The 21152-nt window shown below is 40.4% G+C and overlaps 1 protein-coding gene across 1 annotated transcript in view; it reads left to right on the top strand.

The window, feature by feature from the left end:
• The first annotated feature begins 2739 nt into the window (after positions 1-2739).
• Positions 2740-21152, top strand: part of MCUB (mitochondrial calcium uniporter dominant negative subunit beta) — a 106930-nt gene continuing 88517 nt past the window's right edge. The window contains exon 1 of the mRNA XM_063460057.1: positions 2740-2970. Within this exon, the coding sequence (XP_063316127.1) occupies positions 2917-2970 (54 nt within the window). The 5' untranslated portion in view covers positions 2740-2916. The remainder of the gene's footprint in view (positions 2971-21152) is intronic.

The raw sequence follows: 21152 nt of genomic DNA, 5'->3' as shown, positions 1-21152 counted from the left end.
ATGGTTTTTTTTAAATACATATTTATTCCCCAATCCCAAGAGCCAAAATGTCCCAGCATTACGGAGTGTTGCCATGGGGCACATGTATGATTGTCTGTTCGTATGAGTAATTAGTGTGCGTCTATCAATGTATGTCAGTATGAGTCTGTATCTTAGTGTTACTGTGTATCTATGCATGTTACTGTTCCCACAACATTGCAAACAGCATTGTGCAAAAGGTTTTGGTATGCTGAAGCATTAAGATTTGCCTTCACTGGCAGTAATGGGCCTAGCCCAACCCCTGAAAAGCCCCTTACCATTATCCCTCCTCCACCAAACTTTACAGTTGGCACAATGCAGTCAGCAGGTAACGTTCTCTTGACATCTGCCAAACCCAGACTTGCCCATCAGACTGTTAAATAGAGAAGCGTGATTAGTCACTCTACAGAACATGTTTCCACTGCTCCAGAGTCCAGTGGCAGCGTGCTTCACACCACTCGATCCAATGCTTGCACTCAGCTGCTCGGCAATGGAAACCCATTCCATGAAGCTCCCGCCACACAGTTTTTATGAGAAAATGCCAGTGAAAGTTTTGAACTCTTCAGCTATGGAATCAGCAGACATCTGGTGACTTTTACGCACCATGTGCCTCAGCGATCCTGCTCTGTGACTTTACGTGGTCTTCCACTTTGTGGCTGAGTTGCTGCTGTTCCTACATGCTTCCACTTTCCAATAATACTACTTACAGTTGATAGTGGAATATCTAACACCTCTGGCTCTGTATGTTATGGTGCCCTGTCTGAGCAGATTGGGGGATCAAGAGATCTCCTTACTCTGCTCACTACAGCATTAAAATCATGGGCTGCGTGGGGGATCATCACATCTTCCCAACCAGCCCAGCATTCCCACTTTATTTAAAAGTTGCATGATTCACCTTTCTTCACACCCCGTGCAGAATGCTGGCAGGACTGTCACTAGATTTTGTCTGAGGAGAGGTGAAGACAGGAGCTTACATCATCTAGCAGATATGTGATAAGATAGCATAGGATAAAATTATTGGTGAAGCAAGTATATAAGTAACAGTACAGATTTAGTTGCTTGGTGGAAGGAAAAGGTAAGCTTTTTGAAAACAAGAAAAACAAATGGAAAATGAGTAAGAAGAAGAACATTGGATAAACAGCTTTTTAAAGATTAGCAAAGGTTGTGTCAGGTAGTGTAAGAATGAGAGATGGGGCATAAGAGAGTGCTGTCTGCAGAGAGGAGCTAGCAGCTGATGACCATAAATCAGTAGTTTGGGGAGTCTATATCCTATATCCCCCACCCCCCCCCCATGCTGCCAAAACCGATCTGATGCATTGAGATATGGACTCTGAACATGTCCTGTGGTATCTGGCATCAAGACACTATCGTCACCAAAACAACTTTACCTTAATGAAGCAGTTTTGGTGTATAAATCATGACCCTGCAATCTCCCTACTCAATTCTCTGCCATTTAGGAGTTAAATCACTTTGTTTATCCATCTCTAGCCACACCTCCCTGCATGTGACTTACACAGCCTTCCTAAACACTTCCAGTAAAGAGTCATTTAATGTTTACACTTCCTTTATTACAAATTCTGTTTAATTTAGAACTGCTGCTCAACCCCTTTGAAGCAAACTGCGATGCACAGTGTGTTCTGGCACATTTTTATCATGGCCGGCATTAAGGGCTTCAGCAATTTGTTGCAGTAGCTCTTCTGATGATTGGACCAAGCAGGCTAGTCTTTGCTCCCCACGTTCATCAATGAGCCTAAGGCACCCGTGATACCGGTTCACCAGTTGCCCTTCCTTCCACCAGTTTTGGTAGGTACTAACCACTGCATACCGGGAACACCCCACAAGCCATCACTATTTGGCCCTTGTCAAAGTCACTCAGATCTTTTCACTTGCCCATTTCTCTCACTTCCAACACGTGAAATTTAAAAACTGACTGTTCAGTTGCTGCCTAACAATATAATCAATGTTATTCACTTCACCTGTCAGTGGTTTTAATGTTGTGGCTGATCAGTGTATATGTATGTCTAATTCAATGTGTGTTATTTGTAGTTATACATATATAGAGTATAGTTATTTTAATAAGTAATGCCCTATTGGGCATTACTGGCTCCCCCTCCCGACCCGTTGGTAAAAATAAACCTAAAAAAGCTTTACCTGGACCTACCTGGAATCCAGTACTGGTCGAAGCTCCCTTTGCTGGTCTCCATAACTCTTCTGATGTCACAGCTGCCTTGTCTGGTCCTATCAAATGCTTTTCACAGCGCATGCGCACGCGCACACCCTGTTATGGCAAATAAAGGGAGGAAATATTCTAAAAATACAAAACAAAAAAAAGAAGAGCGAGAGAGAGCGCACAGATGCACACTTCCAATGGTAGAAGCTCTGCATGTCTGTCGCCAGAGCGGTGACGACAGACATTTTTTTTGTAAAGAATTGAAATGTTAGTGGCTGCCTAATTCATGTGTGGAAAGGGTGTAACTAGCCCCCAGCACAGAAGTGCAAATCTCTCTGTAGGAATGTGCATCTGCAGTGTTTGTACTTGAAAGGCTGCAAATACTAACACTGCACACACACATTCCTACCACCATGGCCACTTCTAAAATCAGAAGTGGTGATTGTGGATGGAGTAACCCTTTAAAATCCATCACTTGGGCTCACAGTGTAGATATTGCTATACAGTACTAAGCGTGTGCTGCTCCCCCTGCTGGCCGAGCCCGCTCCTGCAACTCATGGCAGTGGAGGGAGGCGGTTCGGGTGGTAAAGTGTCTGGGAGGAAGTGAAGTGTTTCCCAGTCACATTACGGAGCGGCTGGGGAGAACTGCTTGCCACAGGGACCGGGGCCGGCTATGAGCAGATAGGGCTACCAGGAGCGCGGTACGGAGGGCGCAGAGTGCCGGGAGGATGGCTGTACTGGCCGCACTATGGAGGAGCCTGCCTGTGGCTGCAGGATCCCAGGTGAGACCCAATCAGTACAGAACCGGGCACACAGTGTGCTCAGGGCAGCTCCCTCCTACTCTCTACTTCTTTTTTTTTTTAAGTTTCTGGCTTCTGTCACTCTCGCTATTAAAAAAAGTCTGCAGTAGTGGCTGAGAGTCCTGGTAGTTGCAATTCATTAGCTCTAGATTCTTTCCGATGAAGGCTGGCTTGCTAGGAGTTGTTGTGGATCAGTTCTTGCATTGTTACTGTTTTCTCTGGCGTTCTAGAACCCCCTCCTGGTTTAATGTGTTTTTCTCTGTGCAGTTTAGCATGGTGTCTGTTTGCAGTTTTTTTTTTTTCTTTAATCCTGTTTGTTGTTGCTCTTTGCAGCCCCATTACATGACTCATTCAGCTGATGGCAGTGTTTAGTGAAGAGCCTTGTGATTGTGATGTGTAGGGCTCCCTGATTATATACTGTGTGTCCATGCTGATTACAAGCATCTCTCTTTATACACATTTCATTTGTGGAGGACCCACGCGTTAGTTGTTCTTGCTCAACCACAGATGTACAAGAATTAACCTCAAAGGTGTCTGGCTTGGTATTATTATCCTAAATATTCTACGCAGAAATCTAAATTTAGACTTAACTTTGTAGCAGTTTTAAGAACTCTTCAGTAACCTCACAGGTGATATGGTGTTTAGGCAGTGTTCCTCCTGAGGACAGGTGCATACCCAGTAACCTTGCTACACAGAACTATTCTAAAACGAACTTGTGTGGTACCAAAAGGGTTAATATTTACCTGTCTGTACAGCCAATCAGTATTTTGATGTGTAATCTGAAATTCTATACGTTAGTCATTTAGACACTACCCTCTGAAAAGTCTTTTCCAATGACCCAGTCAGAGGCCGGAATAGTGGAAGTATAGGATCAGTCTTTATTGCAGGACATAGAGAAGCTGTCAAAACTGGCTCTGAGAGCACACTCATTAAGATATTGAATATACATTATATCAGTGAAAGAGAATTAAAAAAAATGTATTTAATCTTGGCAGGCTTTACACCTTCTTTGTCTAATCTACTAAAAGGAAAGTACAGTCTTCTAATTGGGTGTAGGACAACTCCTCCTCACATGTCTGCTGGCCTTGAAAACCTAAGCAATTATAGTGCTGATCACACACTTTGCCTATTAACCCTTCTGTTACCAGACAGCAAGCTTATCCAATATATCAGGCGGATTATACTGCTTTGCATTTTAGCATTTTATATATATATATATATATATATATATCAGTGTTTAATGGATGTACACTTAACATAAATACATGTGGGGAATTGACAATTGAATTGCAAGTTCTAGGCCGCATTAGCTGCTTCTGCATAGTTTAGTATATATTACTGCTGCATTTCGTCTCTGTATTGCATAGCTCAAGGTTGCCTGCTGTGTTCTACTTTGATTCTGTGAAGTTGCAAAAATGTTTTGGCTGTCCTTCCTGCACAAACCCAGGTAAACGGTGGTTCGTCGTCGTCGTCTTCTTCTGTCCTATTTTCTAACTTTATTTTCTTTTGGGTGTGGTAGTTGTATTAGTCTATAGCTTTGTAAAGAATTGGCCTGATCACAGGAAAATCTCTTGCAATCCAGTAAAGCAGGAGGGAGTGAAGTGAGTAATTGCTGACTGTGAATTGCAGGGTAAAAATCAGGAATGGGTTTAATCACACATCTTCTGGTGAATGCCAAAAAAAATAACCATTTTGTCTGTGAATGGCTCTGCTATAAAGGCAAAGACATGTCAACTGTAACATAAGGACATAAAGAGGAACTTACATATTTGAAAGCCATTTTTTTAAAATCTATCACATAAAATGTATCTAGTACTTACTATTATTTATTTATGGCATCTTTATGGGAGTGATATGTAATAAATATATATATATATATATATATATATATATATATATATATATATATATATTTTTTTTTTTTTTTTTTAAAAACCAGGCCTGATTAGTTAGTTCTTAAACAAGAATAAATTAATATTACTTAACATTTTAGCTCAAAAACTAATACGGAAGACACAGTAGGATCCTACGCTGAACGAAAGGAATGACTGTCATTTGTCAGTCTAAAGATGGCTTACTGCATAGCCTTCTTTATTAACAATGTTCCATTTTATATGTGCACAAGAATCATTGCTATCTCAGCCAATCTGCCAAGACTTTCAAATTTGTATTCTCACACTTGAAGCATGTTTTGGCAAGCAAAGCTGCCAATATTGGTGGACAGACCATGGCCATGGTAAAATGTTCCGTTTCCTTCTGCGACTTCCTGGTTTCCCTATACTACTTCTTTCAACATTTTTATTTTATATTGTATTCTTTTGTCATCTTTATTTTATTTAAATTTGTAAAGTAAACATAGGTAACTGGTACCCCCGAGTAATGAAACTACACTGGTATAAGACCTGCATTCTGAAAAGGCACACAGAGTAGTTCATGCAAATCATTTTTTATTTTTTTTTTGTACAATAATAGTATCACTATTCATATTGTCTTTGTTTCCGTTTACCTTCAGTGTGATCTTTATAGCCCAACACACTAAAATTTGAGGGAATGGGGCACACCGCTATGGCAAAAGGTACAAAAAAAGCAAAACACACTAGCACTTTTTCCATAATCAATTCTAGTACAATAAAAAAATGCAAGTTAATTTGCATTCATAGATAGTTATATTGAGATGCGATCTGATAGTTCTATTAATTCAGTCTTGCTGTTTTATTGTGTTCGTCAGTGTGTGTGTGTGTGTGTATGTGTGTGTGTGTGTGTGTATAACATACACACACACACTCTGCAAGGACTCTGGCTTACAATTCAATATAAATAAAAAATGTCCAGGACTCCTTTTAATTAAAGTGATATCCCTTTATTAATCACTGGTAAGCATCAATGTTTTAACAAAGGGTATTTTTCAAGCAATCTGTTGTTTGGAAAATATGATTATGTAGAAGAGATAGACATAGAATGCTTAGAGAAGCACTTGCTGTTAAATGCTCAGGGAAATAGGAAGGGATTTGCAATGGTAAAACTGGCTCTGTCTGTAACCATTGTGTGTCAGAGGTCTACAGAGGTGATACAGAAAATACACTTATAATGTATTTCTGGATACAGCATGTACCATAAATCCTCCCACTTCACAGCTTTCTATTTTCTTCACTAAAGGCAGATATTGGCATACTGCATTTAAAAAAATAAAAATAAAAATAATAATAATAATAATTAAAAATGCTTTAAACAAAAACACTTTTGATCAGCGTGAAAACTGCAATTTATGCCACTCTATGAATATAGATGCTCTTTTGCTACACACTTCATCTTATTTTGGTGATAGATTCAATTAAAATTAATTAAATTTCCTGTAAATGGATTGACATATGTAGAGATTTATTTTGATGTTGACGTTTCTGTATGGGGTTACTCTTGTTTCTAAATTGGGCCTATGATTGATGGATGCACTCTGAGTCTTTAAAGTGCAATATTACTTACCTTACCAGATTTTGCATGAAAAATATTGCCAGCTATAATCTTCATAATTAAGACAAATAATTGGGTTCATTTAAAACAGCAGCTGTCCCGAAACTAATCAGAAATGCATGCACAGTTGCATCATTGCTCGCATTGACTTAATTTCAAGTTCTCACATGGCCAATAATGTTTCGACGAAGCACTGAAAAACAGTTTGAGTGTTTCATGTACATACACACGTTTAATGTTAGTTCCATGAATTGCTTATGTCTTGTTGCTACTGAGGTATTTAGCGTCATGGAAGAGAAGCTCCATAAAAAGAAACCTCCTAGGCGCTTTTTTCTATTTCACTATTTTGAACTATTCAGTATCCTTCAGCAGAAGTGAGTAAGTATGGCTGTAGCCGATAGATAATGAGGGTAATCTAGAGAAGTTGCTAGATATAACTTGATAATCTGCCCTGCTTATCACATGATGATTGACATTGAACTGGCTCCAAGTCACTGTTCGATTTCACTGTTTATGTATGAGTGAGTTATTTTCCCATAAGACTATGAGAACTGTTCATCCTGGTGTATGTGCTGTCGGTGACATTTGAATATAGGAAGCAGCCATTCTGTATTATTAAAGAATAATAAACTTATTTGTTTACCAAAAGTCTTTGCAGTCTATTACAGATCCATAGATAAAAATCTTTTGTTTTCAATGTTCCTCCTCCATTAAGCCAACTTAGCAATGGGTCGAGAAAGCTTAAAGGGACACAGCAGTCAAAGGAACCACCAACTATAGCTTAATTTATGCTTAAAGGGTCAGGAACACAAACCTGTATCCCTGACCCTATAGTGTGAAACCCACCATCTAGCCCCCCTGGGTCCCTCATGCCTCCATAAATATAGCAAAATCTTACTGTATGCAAGCCTGAAGCTGTAACTCTGCATGCTGTTTGCCTCAGAAAAACAAGCAGTCTGCTGACATCATCAGAAGTGGTAGCCTGATCCAATCACAGTGCTTCCCCATAGGATTGGCTGAGATTGATAAAGAGGCAGATCAGGGGCAGAGCCAGCATGATTCAAACACAGCCCTGGCCAATCAGCATCTCCTCATAGAGATGAACTGAATCAACGAATCTCTATGAGGAAAGTTCAGTGTCTGCATACAGAGGGAGGAGACACTGAATGTTTGGATGCATTTTAGGCAGCCATGACCCAGGAAGGATCTCTAACATCCATCTGAGAAGTGGCCAGTGAAGTTGTCACTAGGCTGTAATGTAAACACTGCATTTTCTCTGAAAAGTGTTTACAGCAAAAAGCCTGAAGGTAATGATTTTACTCACCAGAACAAATTCAATAAGCTGTAGTTGTTCTGATGACTATAGTGTCTCTTTAATCTATTGTTTGGACCTGCAGACTGAGCTAGGAAAATGCTACATTTTCAGAGAAAAAGGAGTGTTGACATTGCTGCCTAGTAACTGCTCTAGTGTTCTATCTGAAATGACCTTTTTTGAACTTGTTTTAATAAAACGTCAAAGTACAGATGCAGCTTTCTTTTTAAGCGTACAAAGTGAGTTGCTTATTTATAGGCTGGCCAACCTATCTCAATGTTTTCCTCTTATAGCACTTGGATGATGAATAGTGCCAGTTGATGTTACTCATGGAATATCTATAGGTTGAAGTTGCACCGTTATACGTGTTATAATGCATTTACTAATATGCAAATAAAATAAAACTAAAAACTCCAACTAGGAAGATCATGCAAGGGGTGCACCAACCTATATGACCACGTGTCCATTTAGAAGTTGTCATGAAGTAAACAATCTATATGTGCGTAATTTCAGCTTGAAATGCTGCACATACAGAGATATCTGCACCGGTGGCACGTGTGTCTTGGGTAGCTTGGCACTCTGTTCCAGGTTGCCTAATGTTAATTCCATGCAAAAATTATTTGTCTGTCTGCACACACAGCGCTCTGGTAACACCCGTAAGCAGTTTACATCTGCCAGGGGAATCATGTATGTCCCCGTCTCTCTAAATTATTCAATTTTTTTTTTGTAAGTCCACCCCACACTCCTTCCCTTCTCTGCTCAGAGTGCCTACATGCTTTGAGATCATTTGATTGGACCTCGGAGTGGGAAGAAGTGATGTAGTGCGTGACGACAGACTGGGCATGGAAATGCTTAAGGAAAAACCTTGCATGGTGCTGGATTCTCGATAATTTTATTCTTACCCTCCAGGTTTTGGCACTAGTGTCCAATAGAGCATTATAAATGTTGTGAATCTGACCCGATCAGCACGGCACTCCTAGTCTCCGAGCTACGTGCGTTATTAGGGTGGGTCACTTGCATGGCTTGCTCCTGACAGCCTAATGGACACTACTTTCTTGCAGCCCCTTAAGTCAATCCTTTGAGGACCACGTCACGCAGGCGACTGTATTCTCTTACTTTTTGGGCGTGACCCATCAGTGTACACATGAGTATATTTAAAGGCACATTGCACCTCTTTCATTATCCTAATGTGGTTGCTGTTCCCGATTAATCCATTCTTTGCCTAGTTCCTAATATTTCTGCTTTGGCATTGGTTTGTCTTTTGGGTTCGGAGTATCTCTGTATCCCTGACCTAGCTTGTTGTATGTTTTCCTGCTGTTCTGTGTTTTTTTTTCTTCACCCAGCTAGTACATCTGATTATCCGCTCTAAGGTCCAGTAACGCATCTATTCTGTTTCTCTTATTGGTTTTCCCAAGTTCTGCGTATTATGGTGTGTTCACTTTGACAATAAATTTAATAAAATAATTGGCAAAGAAAGATTTGGACTAACCATTGAAGTTGCACAGTTGAGAGAAACTGTGTGCAGGCATTCTCTTCACTCTTCAGAAGGAGGTTTCACAAACCTAGAGCCTCATGTTCTAGTCTAAAGGGTCTGATCTCAATGAGAAGCCTTTATTGGGCCCTTTCCCTTAGAATAATAGACTGTCAATTTCCTCCTGGGGTAAAGGGGAGGGCTTACAAAGTCTGCAAAAGACCTGCAGCTTTTGAAAGTTGTTTTAAGATGTACCCCAATGAAAAGTGCAGGCATGTATTATTGGGGTATATCTGCCGAATAGTGAATTTAACTTTTTTGCCCATTTGGGATGTGGAGTGTTCCTTTTAATGGATATTGAAATGACCTACATTTTAAATTGAATTCGTTATGGAAAAACCACAAATGTGCAAGTCTTGGTTGTGAAAGTGAAGCACTATTCAATGGAAGACAAGAAGAAACTGCATACATTTATCTGGAGAGGATGGTAATGCACGTGAAATACTTGGGAGAAAAAGAACGAGATTATTCGGCTTCAGTCCATTTTATAAGTGTTCTTCAGTGGAGGAAGTGAAACTTAAACGCCAGCCACAATATATTATTGATTGTAAGTAACACCCTTCCTGTACAGATTAACTGTGCTGCAGAATTAAAAGGGAATTTATTTATTTATTGTAGTAAATTAAAATGACAAATACAGCATAAAAGTCTCCAGGGAGCACTCATACCATAGACTAATCAAAAATAACAATTGAGCATTAAAGGAACACTCCAACTACCATAACCACTACAGTCTGCTGGTGTGGCACCATAGTATTTATCTAGGTGCTGCCATGCACTATAAATATTGGGTTTGTTAGTGTGTGTATGCGTGTTTGTTTGGTGTAACTTGTGACTTCTTGGATTAACATTCTATACTCGGAGTAATATATATAATATGAAACTTATCAATAGCAAATATGACAAAAAGCAAATGCAGATTTGAAAATGGAAAACTGCACATCAGTAAAAGTTATAGCCTAGAATTTATTGTAGAAAAAAAATGCAGACTATCGCTTCAATTGAACAAGCTTTCTAAAATATTCAATACTGTTAGAAAAAAATCCAAATTACTTATCTACAAACATTATCGTAGACTTTAATGATGACTTCTGTCACCATGAAAGTCTGTGGTAATCTTTTGAAATATCTTAAATATATATAATATATACACATCTAGATATCTCAAAATATTAAAGCATTTTTTTTTAATATTAAATTTGAACATCTTCTCCAATATAAGGCCTACGTTTCCAATTTTTTTTGGAAATAATGAAGAAAAAGTCTATCCGTGCCTACCTATGTGCAAAAGTGAGGGAAACGTTAAATGCATCTTTTTCAGATTTCTTAAAGGGAAGCCACTGATGGGTGCTATCAATGGCACCTGGTCCAAAGCTCCATTATTAAAGCCTCTGAACCGGATAGGAAATGGAGGGGCAGAGTGATTGGGAGCGGTTTTAAAGACCTGTTCATTAACCCCTTAAGGACCGGACTGTTTTGGCCATGTTGTATGTTAAGGACCAGGGCTATTTTAACACTTCTGTTCCCATACAAATTATATATTGGGGTTTTTTCAGGACAAGAAGGGCGTTCTTTACATACCATTATTTGTATCATGTCATATAATTTACTTTAAAAAAAATATATTTAAAATATGGTGAAAAACATGTTTTTTGACTTTTACTCAGGGTGTCCCTATAATGCTTTGATTTAGTGATTCCAGCATTGTAATATAAGTTTAGATCCTGCCTGAGTCTGTCCAGAATTAACATGTATTTCCCCCCTCCTTCATTGCACGCTTGTTTATTTTTAGTTTGAAGTCCTGTTTGCTAGTATAATTGTCTCCCATCTAGTGGGCCCAGCTATAGAGCAAGCACTGTAACTGGGTCTGTGTGATGTATTCCGAAAGGGACAGCTGCAGCATGAAGCAGAGGCTTAGTACAGTCATGACATGCCGGCAACTGTTATTAATTAGATTTACCTCAAATTGGCTGGTGACTCATGATGCGATAATGTATTTAATACTGCTTTTGGTTTGTCCTGTTTCTTACACTTAGCTCGGTAGACACGAAGGTTACAAAGATCACAATTTGAAATTAAAACTGTAAATAATTTTGACCTTTCCAACTTTTATAACAATGTCTCATCAGTATTTATTTCCCACATAGCTCTTAAAGAAAAATTGCATTAGAACCACTTCAGCTCATTGAAGAGGTTAGAGTGCTTGTAGTTTTCTGGCGCCTTCCACTGTTTTATTGCTACATACAGTACCTAGCTACATTCGGAGGTATGCGATTGTAGTAGTGTTTGGCTATAGGAAGGTGTTACTGGTAAGACCCATAATGGCTTGGTCTGCCTGGGAAAAGGAGGGAGCCCACACCCACTGGATGGTGGTAAAAATCTGTCTGGCCGCCCCCTGACTGACAGGACCTTGCGTGGAGCACTACTGAAGCACTGTCTGCATGGTCGTAATGCCCGCTGCACATCTAATAATGTGCTTGCTCTGTCCTGCCCAGGGACAAGTTACCTGCTGGTCCTGGGTGCGGCACACTAGGGAATTAACAGAACCCCAAAATCTGGACTTTCCTGCCCGCAGGGACAGAATGTTAAAATGTTCTGCCCCCTTCTTCCTCTAATGTGAACGACTAAGGAAGAGTTGTGCTTCGCCTTACACCATACCACATAATACCAGCAATAGCTGCCAATGATAAGCTGATACCATATTCTATTAACTCTAGTGAGTTAATGCATTTCCAATCACCCACAAAATTTAGTTGTAACATGTAAGCTACCTTACCAATATTCTGTATTAAATATTATTCAGAGAATTCCCTTTTATTTAGGTATTTTATATTTGTACTAAATATTTAGCACCTTACATGACAAGACAGTTCAGATTGTGGTTGTCACAAAGGCACCCTACTTCAAGAGTGTGCATGACGTAGTTGTGATGGTGAAAGGGTTAAAGTCCACTATTTGTCTGCGCTAGACCGGAAATAATGACAAAATCCCCCTTAACACCACCCTCACTTAAACATAATTATATAACTATTAGGGATGCACTGAAATTTCAGCTGCCAAAATTTTCGACCGAAAATGGGCGTCTCCTGTTTCGGCCAAAAACTGGTCAAATTTGCAGAAATTAAAAAAATAAAATAAAAAATACATCATATATTACAATGAAAGATAGTAATGATAACATGAAAAGTCAAGAATACTGCACTTGGGACAGGGGGGAAAGAACACTATGGGACAGGGGAGGGGGGGGGGGGAGAACACTGTGGGGCAGGGGAGGAAGGGGGAGAAAAGAACACTGTGTGGGGCAGGGGAGGAAGGGGGAGAAAAGAACACTGTGTGACTAGGGAGGAGGGGGGAGAAAAGAACACTGTGGGACTGGGGAGGAGGGGGGAGAAAAGAACACTGTGGGACTGGGGAGGAGGGGGGAGAAAAGAACACTGTGGGACTGGGGAGGAGGGGGGAGAAAAGAACACTGTGGGACTGGGGAGGAGGGGGGAGAAAAGAACACTGTGGGACTGGGGAGGAGGGGGGAGAAAAGAACACTGTGGGACTGGGGAGGAGGGGGGAGAAAAGAACACTGTGGGACTGGGGAGGAGGGGGGAGAAAAGAACACTGTGGGACTGGGGAGGAGGGGGGAGAAAAGAACATTAAGGGGGTGGGGAGGAGGGGGGAGAAAAGAACATTAAGGGGGTGGGGGCACTAAAAGAGAAGGGAGAAGGGACATTTTTCATGTTAGATTAATTAATTAAAAAGTCTAATATTAATGAAATTATAGAAACATTTTCTTTTTAAATCATTTTTTGGGGGGGAAGGAATTTTCGGTTTCCAAGCCTGGACCTAGAGGTGGAGATAAGGCGTATTTACAGAAACAATATATAGCCACTCCCCTGTGTTCCAGAAAACAGCAATCCAAATATAAACTTTTGCTTTTATCACCTCTTCTGTACTTGCCACAGAAATAATTCCCTCTATGAATTTGTTACCATTTTCCCATTCCAGAGATACGTCACATGCTTTTCTTGTGACCTAATATAGAGGATATCACAATCCCTGCTACATGGTTTAGGTTGTGCAACTCATGTTTAGGCTAAATTAAAAGATTGGGCTTGTCCCATTCCAAATATAATAAACATGAGGCTTAATTGTTAAGCTGTGGGTAAGTAGTAATGTTTCTCTTGGATATGCTACTGTAACACAAGGGTCTTCATGAAACTAATACCATTACCATATCAAAGGATTGACCTATCAATTGAGAGTTTCAGGCCATATGGTCAAAATCCGTTTAAATTGAAAGTAGACATACAGGCGGCTCAAGTGTAAAATGTCTCACCTTGCAGGGCCTTTGATAGATCAAAAGGACAATCCTTTTCACACTTTGCAGAAGCCCCTTTTGATCAAAAGAGCAATTTCTCTCTGCCATTTGTCCTGTACCAAGGGGTCAAATTATTGATGCACTACACAAGTTATATTAAATAGCAATATTTCATAGTGTAATAATAAATTATGCACCCTTGCCGTGACAGGGGACATTTATCAAAGTGTTCTGTAATAGGAGTCAATAGAGTGGGCCTGCTGTGTTCACAGTGATTGCCCCACTTTAAGTATTTTTAAACTTTTTACCTATTGTTTAATTTCTCTTAAACCCTGTATACGTTCTCTATGCTTTCTGCCAGGTGCTTATCTTACAGAGCTTATAGCAATCACTGAAAGGGAGATAAAGTCGATAAATGCATATTGTTAAAGGACACTATAGTCACCTGAACAACTACAGCTTAATGTAGTTGTTCAGGTGAGCTCTATAGCTCCCTGCAGGCAATCTAATCTTCATAGAAAATACAGTGTTTACATTGATTGATAGGAATACCTCCAGTGGCCATCACTCAGACGGCCACCAGAGGGGCTTCCTATCATGTAGGGCCCTAAAAAAGCCATGTAGACGTCAGACATATTAAAATACGTCTGACGCGTGCAGGAGAGAGAAGGCACTGTGTGCGCTCCTTCTCTCTCCTGCCTGTCAGCAGAGGAGAGGGGGCGGGCAAAGACCGCAAGCTGAGCTGTCAGTCATGCGCACAAGGGAGCAATGACACTTCCGAATGGAAGCGTCTGATTGCTCCCTGCTCACGCCCGCCTATTTCGTCATTTTGACTAAATAGTGGGCGCGGCTTCACGAGGCTCCCGGCGCTGGAACGAGGTGAGTAAAAAGGGCTGCATGGAGTGTCCCTTTAACTGATTTATTTTTCTTAGTCAATTATTTTATGTTCATTTACTCTTCTTCTATGATTATGTCCATGAGTCTGTTACCCTGCAAGTTGCAAGGACATTTTTTTTTTTTTTGCATTATGAGTTGCAGATCAGGATATTCACGTTTTATGCTCTGTAAGTGTAACCTTATACTAGTCACCTGATGAAGGCCTTAAGCAAGAAGGGTTCTTGATGGAATGTGAGCTTTTATCTTTTAAAACAAATGCAGTAGTTCTGTTTGCTTGACATGGCAAAGTCCCATATAAATCTGTATATTTTGTATCATGGTCATTTTCCAAATGGTATAGACAGGGTTGATAATTTCCACTAGCAATTTAAAAAAAATGTCTAGTAAAAAATTCACCCTTGGATAGTGTGTCATTACACCTCCAGGCTTGCAGTGACGAGTGTGTTTTTAAGGCCTGGTAGTAGCTCATGCCTCCCAACTGTCCCTATTTGGGTGAAAGTTCTAACTTTAGGGACTGTCCCCAAAAAGTGTAGTGAAACGGTGATCCCTGCATCTTGCACTCTCCGTAGGATTGACATGCATTCACGCCAAGATGATCAGTCAATCCTTCGGGTAAACCTCTTTTGGGACAATATTTGTCGTCACTGGCCCTACCCCTTCTGTTCCTGCCGACTGGCATCCTGCTTGTAGGGACAAGGATGTTGGAATGTATGGTAGCCTACCATTCGAGTTCTAGTTTTTCTGCCTTTGGAGGTTGGGAAGTCTTTCCAGTTCCAACTAGGATGAATGGGGATAGCACATACTTTGTTCTAGATGAATGATGAATATGACCCATAGCGAAGGTGTGATTTTGGAGCGTTGAAGCAGGTGTGAGGATGGTAGACTTTCTCAGACATTTCAGTTGAGGTCAGTAGGTTTGATATTGTGTAGTATTCGCATTCTGCCAAAGGAAAAAATAAGGTAAATTCACTGGTTTCGTGGACACTTTGTGAAATGACATACTGCTGTCACACGAGCAGTAGGGGCTGTAGTGGGTGCAGAACGTAATAGGAGCTGTAGCAGGTGCAGCAGAGGATTGGAAGCTGTAGTGGGTGCAGGGGAATAGGAACTGGTGAGTGCAGGACGGATAGGTGCTGTAGTAGGTGGGGGGTAATAGTGGCTGTGGTAGTAGATGCTGTACTGGAGGCAGGGGGTTAATGGGGGATGTAGGGAAGGCAGGGGGTAATGGGGGCTTTAGTGAGTGCACTAAGCTGTAATTGGGCAATAGTGAGGGGATGATTTAATAAAGAACATTAAAAGCATTTATTCCCTCCTCCTTGAGCCTTACCTTTGTCCATGGAGGAGAGAATCCCTGGTCAACCGGTGGAGAACATACTTGTCAACACTCCTTCTGTCCGGCACCGGTAAATGTATCAGTGTTGCCGTGGTAACGTGCAGCGGCACTCTAATACAGTAGGAGGAGGAAGACCAAGTTCTTCCTGCTCCCGCATGGCATCAGGGCAGTCTGGCCAGTGAGGGAGATTTTTGATGAAAATTGTCAGGAGGCAAGGCAAAATTTAGGGGGGCAATTCCCCTCCCCTGCCTTCCTTTAACGACACCTATGGTTTACAGCTTAAGAGTCATTCCAAGAGTTAATACCCTACCTGTTAACAAATATTTACTAAAGGCAGTTTACACCTGCAACTGTTTATTTTGTTTTGGCGAGCCCAGCCTTTTCCTAAGAAAGCAGCGTGTGACTGGGTGCTGAGCAGTTTAAGGATTTCTTACTGCTTGTCAATAAACTGTGATTATATCATGGTGATTTATTTTTAGTATTATTAACCTCCTTAATGACCAGTGACCTTATTATACTGCTATGGATGTCCTTCCCTTAAGGACCCATTATGGAATATTTCAGTCATGCAGCGGCTGTAAGAGGGAGTTAGAGATCATATTGTGGCAACTTGTCATATGTGCTGCTAGTGTATAGTGCAAAATGTTTAGGGAGTGTTCTGCACTGCAAGAGATTCTCTCTACTGATGTCAGCAAGAGGATCCCTCTAACAGTATTGCTAGGGTCAGTTGACATCAGCAGAGGGAATCCCTCTAAATTAATTGTTATAATTAGGATTAGATTCATACTTAGCTAAGGTATACATAAGAGGTATTGTCCTCTGGAGATGTTGCGGAGTACAATTAAAGGAATTCTATTACAGTGACAAAATATACAGCAAAAATACAATGTTTATGTAAATAGTATAAAATAAAAATGAATACCACAAACTTGGAATAAAAATGGTGATTGGCCAATAAAGCTCAAAATATATCATTTAAGACAGGGCTCGACAAATGGGTGTTTTTTCATTTCAATAAAGTGGCCTGGGTGCAGTTGTCCTGTCAGTTTAACTATTCAAGGTAAAATATTGCCATTTTGCAGAAATGGCACTGTTTACCAAGGTAAAACAACCACTGGAGGTGTTTCCACTACAATGACTTCGTAAAACACAGTCACGTGAAGTTGCAGCCCCCATAGGAAAGCATTGACTCGCCACGCATTAGATAACCAGCAGTGCCACTGTCTGAGGCTTCCTGTTCAAAGTAGTGCCTTAGGGTAAGTGTTCAAAAACCTTTTAAATATTTTTTGCAGGGCATCCGATGTCTAACATCTTAGTGCACCCTAAATGGGTCAGAATGCAATGCTAAGAACACAGTATGTCCATGGTCTATATTCTGGCCTAAGTTCTACTAGCAGTTTCTGCAGAGAGACAATATTTATTATCATCAGTTTGTGTTATGTCTGGGGAAAAAGAGTAGTAATTGGTGTTTTATTTCGTACATTACAACCTGACTACTGAAAGCTGATTGATGTTATTGCCACAAAAGTGCCATTGGGATTAGTTAACATTGCTGCTCAGGAGACTTACCTACTCATCAGTGTTTTGTTTTAATTATTTTTGATCTGGTACTGCTCCAGTTTTGACATTGTAAACTGCCTGAGATGGGAGAAACCATCCTTTGCAATGAAAAAGTTGTGGAATTTATCACCAACAACCTAAAAAAAAAAAAGAAATATGAGTATTGAACATTGAAAAGCAAGTAAATAATCCTGATATTAAATCTTAATGCAATGTTGAAGGAAACCTGTCTTCCATGGAAGAAACCTCTTCCATGACAGTGACATGCATGCCTCGTTCCGAATGTGCCGTAGCTGTGGTTGGTATGCATGGAAAACTCCTGCGGGTGGCTGCTTCTATTCTCTATTATCAATCAGTTATAAGAGTGTGTGCTAAAGAATTGACAGGTGTGGAAAGAAAATAACTATTTTTTTAAAAAAAAAAGTGTTTTCTTTAACCCCTTAAGGACCAAACTTCTGGAATAAAAGGGAATCATGACATTTCACACATGTCATGTGTCCTTAAAGGGTTAAAAAGAGCTAAAGAACATTAGTCTCCAAATTACCCCAGATGGAATAAAATCAACCTCCTATGATCACTTGGGAGTAGCAGATATATGCATTTGTCATTTGTCAATACATTTTTTTTTTTCACAATTGTATGTGCACTACAGCGCAAGTTGTTTAATTTAGACACTCAAAGCACCATAAAACCCTTTAGCAACTAATGCTATTAGCACCAGATTATGGTTCAAGTAATTTTTTTATTTTTTTTTTCCCTTCAAATGTTCCTTCATGAGATAATGAAATTGCAAGAATAAAGAAATTTCCTGACCATTGCAGAATTGTATACTGTAGGTAGACATATCAAACAAGTGATTCACGTGGTGTGTTATTGGAGTGCTGTACTATATGACCCATAAACTCCTGTTGGATATAGCCCAGCTCAGATGAATGGAAAATGAGATACTCCTGATAGGTTGACTTACTTGCTAGGCAGTGTTCACTGGAAAACCTGTAAATGCAGTAATGTGCAAGCTGGAAAACCTGTAAATGCAGTAATGTGCAAGCTGGAAAACCTGTAAATTTGCAGTAAACACATACACTTGTAATATGAGGTGTTTGCTTGATGTATTCTTCTATCTTCCTATGCTAGAGTTGCAACAACTACTCTTTCTTTCTCTTTCCATAGCAATAAAAGATTCCATTAGTGTTGAACGAACGAGGCTATATAATAATAAATGGCCTACTTGAACTACCTATATAAATCTTTGAAATGAAATGTAGAAATGTATTTAGTCGAATACTAGTTGGTCTTGTTTCTTGTTATAGGTGGATGAAGTTAACCATTAATTTCACTCTTTCTTAAGTGCACAATTCATTGTCAACTGAGGGGTGTAATGGGAGACATATGCAGGGTGTGTTTTTTTTTAATTGCCCAAGCAATTATTGGAGGGGAGGGGTGTTGACCTTAGCCGATGCAATGCCACAAGGTAATTTTTAGCCGCAAAAAGGAAAATTAGTTTTATTCCTGAGAATAATCAGATAGACAGCCAACCTAAAACGGCTCTGTTGCGATGGTGGCATCACTGCTTGCAATGCGGTGGCCTGAGAGTGCAGGGGAAGGTACATTTTACCTGCCTGGTGCTGTCCCTTGCACCTGCAGCCAGTGGGTCCTCTTTATCTGCATGGAGCCTCATTAGTCTATTGATGCCTATGAAGATCCTGAAAGACAACAAGAACCTTCAAAGACATTGCCTATATTCCCCAAAGCCTTCACTAGTGATAGCTGTAGGAAATGACAAAACTTTACAAAGGGAGCTCTGCCTTTTGTCCGGCTTAACAAAATTACATAAGACATAAGTATGTCCTCCTTTCTTATGTATGTTAGGAAAAATAGTACACAGCTGCTTTAAGTTATTAATGACTCCTTAAAACACCACAGCTTGAGAATTTTTTTTTATTTTATTTTTTTATCATCCTTTTTAGAGTCTGATGCAAATAAAGTACAAAATAGTCTCAATGCATCAGAGGTATTTTTTAGTAAAATCAATCAACATTCCATCCACATTCATACTACATTCGTCAATCATTCGGACGCAGGGTAGGTCATTGAGAAATCAGGGATAACTTAGAATCAGTTAAGTGTGAAATTCACAGAATAAAGGTCTTATTTAAACTTCTAGAACGTATTATTAGTATAGGAAGATGTTGGGCATTTTACCCAGTTTTTTTTTGGAAAAGTCCAATTGATTATTCATCAAAAAATAACCTTTCTCCAAAGAGCCTTGATAATTAATTTGAGATCTTATTTCATGCCAATTTTGGTGTCCTTGCTTTTTCCAATTTCTGGCTATGCATATTTTAGCTGCCAGCATAATATGGATCATTAGATTAACCCCTTAAGGACCAAACTTCTGGAATAAAAGGGAATCATGACATGTCACACATGCCATGTGTCCTTAAGGGGTTAAAGGGACACTATAGTCACGAGAACAACTACAGCTTATTGAATTTGTTCTGGTGAGTAGAATCATTACCTCCAGGCTTTTTGCTGTAAACACTGTCTTTTCAGAGAAAATGCAGTGTTTACATTACAGCCTAGTGATAACTTCACTGGCCACTTCTCAGATAGCTGTTAGAGATCCTTCCTGGGTCATGACTGCCTAAAATGCATCCAAACATTCACTCCTCCCCATAGGCGTGCGCAGCCTATTGTATAAGGGTGTGCACCCTAAAACACACGCCATATATATATATATATATATATATATATATATATATATACACACACATATACCACTGTGTGTGTGTGTGTGTAAGGGTGCTGTTAGTGTGAGTGCTGTAAGGGTGCTGTGTGTGTAAGGGTGATGTATGTGTGAGTGATGTGTGTGTCTGTGTGTGTGTAAGGGTGCTGTGTGTGTAGGGGTGTTGTTAGTGTGGGTGTGTGCTGTATGTTTGTGTGTAATGTGTGGGGTGGCCGTTTAGTTAATATCCCCCCTCCCTTCTTACCTCATGTAGGGAGGGGGGACCGTGCTGCCATTGATGCCTGGTGGTCCAGTGGTGAGTGAACTCTAGCCCTGCATCCGGCGGGGCCAGAGTTCACTCTCGCAAGATCTGAGCGTTGCTGCGGTTACCGCGGCAACGCTCCGACCTCACGAGAGGAACCCGGCGGAGCTGCTGGTTGAGCTCCCCAGGTCCTCTCCTGCCTCCCTACATGCCTGGCATGTGGAGGGAGGCACATAGCACGGGCCACGGGGATTAAGGTGTGCCTAGGCACACCCAGCATACCCCGTGCACACGCCTATGCTCCTCCCTCTGCATGCAGACACTGAACTTTCCTCATAGAGATTCATTGATTCAATTAATCTCTATGAGGAAATGCAGATTGGCCAGTGCTGTGTTTGAATCATGCTGGCTCTGCCCCTGATCTGCCTCTTTGTCAGTCTCAGCCAATCCTATTGGGAAGCATTGTGATTGGATAAGGCCACCACGTCTGATGATGTCAACAGACTGCTTGTTTTTTGTTTTTTTTTTTAGGCAAATAGCATGCAAATCTACAGCTTCTGGCTTGAATACAGTAAAAATTTGCTATATTTATGGAGGCATGAGGGGCCCAGGGGGCCTAGATGGTATTTTTAACAATATAGGGTCAGGAATACATGTTTGTGTCCCTGACCCTATAGTAATCCTTTAAGTGAAAATGTGTCCATTTGGGGAGGGTCTAAATGGAGAAGAAAAGGTTCTATAGCCAGGATATAGAGCATGGGAGTCAA

The sequence above is a fragment of the Pelobates fuscus genome, chromosome 6 (assembly GCF_036172605.1).
Source record: "Pelobates fuscus isolate aPelFus1 chromosome 6, aPelFus1.pri, whole genome shotgun sequence".
Lineage (NCBI taxonomy): Eukaryota > Metazoa > Chordata > Amphibia > Anura > Pelobatidae > Pelobates > Pelobates fuscus.
This window is presented reverse-complemented; position numbering and strand designations above follow the sequence as displayed.